Consider the following 3845-nt stretch of genomic DNA (forward strand, 5'->3'; position numbering starts at 1 on the left):
TTTCTTGTCAGAAATGTGTTCTAAGGGGTCTATTTAGTCTAAATTATGTTCCCCTTCATTTTCCCAAAAGTAGAAATGGGTCCGGGTTCTTATGCACAGAACGTCCAGAATATTCTCACTCTGACAACACGACACATCTCTATTGACTGTTACTGTCAACAAGCTAGTGCTAGCTGTTAGCCTGAGCATCCTGAATGAGCATGCTACGTGTTAGCTCGTGTTCAGATGTTACATCGTTATGACTACTGTAGTGATGCGTTAAAGCCTACCGTCACACTCTGTAAATCCTAGCACTTCCAGAACATGTTGTTGGAACATAGATATGATTTTCATGAGCCAGGAACACAGCTCTCTGATCCAAACGCTGCTGCCAGTTGTAAACATTAGAACCCGGAAGTGCTACTGGAACACAATACAAGCGAAATGATAACAGAGCGCTACCCGGCGTCCATGGAAAGTAAGCGACGACTGAAATGAAATACAAATGAATAAACTGAACAAAACATTTTTTATTCATATATTTTGTAATGTATATTATGCATCTATATAATTGCGAGTGCTTTCACTCTTTTATTTTATTTTAAATTGTTGTCTTACCTATAAAGTCGGTTACATGCATAGGTTACATGACAAACAAATATTCAAATAAAGTTATATTCATGCAATTGCAATTGCCACAGCAAAAATAAGTATAATGAATTTTTTTTTTAAATATATGACTCATGAATCTGTATTAAGTCTGGTAAGAAAATGCAGTACTACTACAGCCATTCAAATGACAGCGTTGTTTTCCCTCAAAAGTGGGCGGAACCGTCATTTTTGCCCGGAAGTGACGCATGTGTTACTCTCATCAGCTAAAAGTTCACACAAAGCATAATGGGAATACAAAAATATGCAGGTTAACATTTATTTCTAAAATGTGTCCTTATTTGAGATTTCTGAATTAAGGTGCTTCTTTATTTATTTACCTTCTGTCTGTGATGTTGTGGGGTTTGGTACATGCAGGGTTACGGCATACATGTGTGCTTAGGTGCTCTTCGAGTGCACTCAACCTAAATGACATAATGCTGTAACTTTAATTAAAGCCAGCAATTTATCAAATCCCATTGGGTCTATGTGAAGGGCTAATGTACTCTTTCCCAACATAACAAAACATCTACAGCTAATAATGGCGCCTATGTTAACATTTATCTCTTCATGGCATTTCTTTAAGCTTACTTCACAACTCAACATAAATTGGTTCTATAGCTTATCCCTCCTTCACTATTACTCTTGCCATAGTTGCCATTTGACAAAAATTAAAGAGATGTATATACCTTGGAAGTGCAGTCCCAGCTTCCATGAACCCAAAAGTCACTATAGAGATTTGATAGGATGGTAATAAGCATAAAGACATCATTTGTATGGCTGGCTATTTTTCTCTTGTTTAGATTCTCAATCGACCAAATTATAAGATTTGAAAATACAATTAATGTCCAAAAAATAAATGTAATCTTTTCTTTTGCAAACGGTTTAACATTAAACGTATCGCTTTTCTCTTGTTAAGAAGCTTATAGGATTGTTTTTTCGATTATCCAGGTTTTTGAACATTTGCATTTGTGAAAAACTAAAAAACTTACAATAAAGCAACAATTAGTACACCATATTCCTAAAACACATTTATTTCAAAAGTAACATTTATCAAAATCATAATCGAACACTGTAACACTGCCAACAACAAAATCACATTTGTATCATTGTGACACAAACTCCCTGACAGAGACGGACCATGCATTGGATGCTTTGACATAAGAAGCTCCAATCTCTACTTTCAGGAATACATGTCCTCATATTCCTTGATAACATACAGATCCAAGAACATGTGACCTGAACAGCGCTGAATCCGTCCTCCTTTTAATATATAGCTGTGTGAATGCAGGTCTTCTCTGTGAGGGAGGGGCCCTCAGGGCGCCCTCAGTTGATGGTGAGCACGTCGCTCTGGATCTCGTGGCTCAGCTGAGTCTGCAGGTCGCTCAGCTTCTTTTTCAGGACAGCCAGCGCCGACATGACGATGGTCTCCGGCCGCAGAGAGCCGCATGACTCCACGTTGTAGAAGAACCTGAGGGGGAATATCCCGAGAGCACTTTAGACACACGCAGTATCTTTTTTTTTTTTTTTTAACAGATCATACACTAATTCAAAGCAGATAAATATATGTGTAACAAAAGATATTTTGACAAAAACATATTATTTGGTATCAGATAGAGTGGTGCAGGGGAGTCCTAAAAACCTGAAACTGAGTTAGCATTTTACCACTTCGGTTCCCTTGTGTCCAAGTCAGTGTTTATTGAAAGTGTTTTGAGTTAGAAGCCTGAAATAAGGTCTGTACTAGTTAACAAAAGCTAAAGAGATATTCATGCTTTGTTTTCCGACATAAAAATAACATAATAATAATAATAATAATAATAATAATAATAATAATATAAGAATAATATTCATCCAACGGAAAAATCATGTTTTTTTTTTTCTGATGAAGGAGCACTTGGGATGCTAACTTTCAAATCAGGCTACAAAAATAAGTCATCACTGCACCACATTTATTGAAATAGAGCAATGAATTTCAAAGTGCTATCTAGCTTTTTTTATTCATAGAGCTGCTTGCATTTCCCATTGGCCAACATATCTACAAATCATACGTACATGTTCCCTCATTAACTCAAGAGTGTGAAACATTCTTTCCTCACCTCTCTGGCTTCCCATTGGGGTCATAGGGAGCCTGCACCTCATCCTCCTCAATCTCTGAGTATTCACTCTTTGGCCTGAGAATCAGAGTGATACATGCGTCAATTCATCATCCACTCATTGTTTAAGTTGATACATTTAACTTCGAACTTTACTAAATCATCTCATACCACTCCTCAGGCCGGGGGAACACTGTGTGCCTCAGTGAGTTGTCGGGGTCGTACTCGAAGGACACCCCCGCTGTGGGGTTCCACTTGGCGTGCTCCTTACCGAAGCCTTTCTTTGCGTACGCCCTGAGCCGCACCTCCTGACCTTTACGGAGCTTCACCAGTATAATGTCTATATTGTGTCAGATAGAGGGCAGAGAGTCAGGAAAATGTTTTAAATGTCGGATAAAATTATGGTAAAACAGGCGTCTGACAATAACATGCCTATAGACAAGATTCTCTCTTACCATCTTGTTCCACATAGTCATTGGGATCATTGTCTCGACTCCTGGAAGTTACCTGGAAAGCCCAATAAAATTACAGTCAGATTCTCTTCTGATTCCCTTTCCTCTAATGACTTCAATAACCGTAGAAAGAACTCACCGGGATCACTCTGGGATTATTGGACAAAAGGTCTCGTGAGGTGACATGACGCGTCTGGTCTTCAGTGCATCGGACGTCCATCGTCAACTCCACAGAGCACTCGGGACAGAAATCATCACAGGTGCAGTCCTGCATGAGGACCAGAGAGGAAATCATGTCTGTCCTCCAGGAAACAACGTAACAAACACTACCAGGACAATAAATGTGTTACTCTAATTCTACTACCCTACTTATCATGTTTTTGCCTTTTGTCTGCACTTTCTCTTTACTAAATACTAGGGCTGCTCGATTATGGCAAAAATGATCATCTCGATTATTTGGGTCAATAATTGATATCACGATTATTAAAAACGATTATCCATTTACTTTGAAAACATCCATTTATTGAAACAATAAATAATTTGAACAGTATGTTTTTAACAGTTGATTACCCTGAACTTTAAGTATAAATTCAACTGAAAAACCAATAAAAAAAAAAAAATCTTTTTATTCCGATTATGTTGTTTTCATAATCGTTGCAAGCCAAAATCGTAA

General features: G+C 37.9%; 1 protein-coding gene across 1 annotated transcript; it reads right to left on the reverse strand.

Annotated features, from left to right (window-relative positions):
* Positions 1–1645: 1645 nt before the first annotated feature.
* Positions 1646–3482, reverse strand: polr2c (RNA polymerase II subunit C). Its single transcript, XM_010786066.1, has 5 exons — positions 3312–3482; positions 3176–3227; positions 2892–3060; positions 2724–2798; positions 1646–2098 (listed from the first exon to the last, which is right to left on the reverse strand). The coding sequence occupies exons 1-5, from the start codon at positions 3465–3467 to the stop codon at positions 1954–1956; spliced, it is 597 nt and encodes a 198-aa protein (XP_010784368.1). The 5' UTR covers positions 3468–3482; the 3' UTR covers positions 1646–1953.
* Positions 3483–3845: the final 363 nt, after the last annotated feature.

The sequence above is a fragment of the Notothenia coriiceps genome, unplaced genomic scaffold (genome assembly GCF_000735185.1).
Source record: "Notothenia coriiceps isolate Sejong01 unplaced genomic scaffold, NC01 NC01_scaffold00000982, whole genome shotgun sequence".
NCBI lineage: Eukaryota > Metazoa > Chordata > Actinopteri > Perciformes > Nototheniidae > Notothenia > Notothenia coriiceps.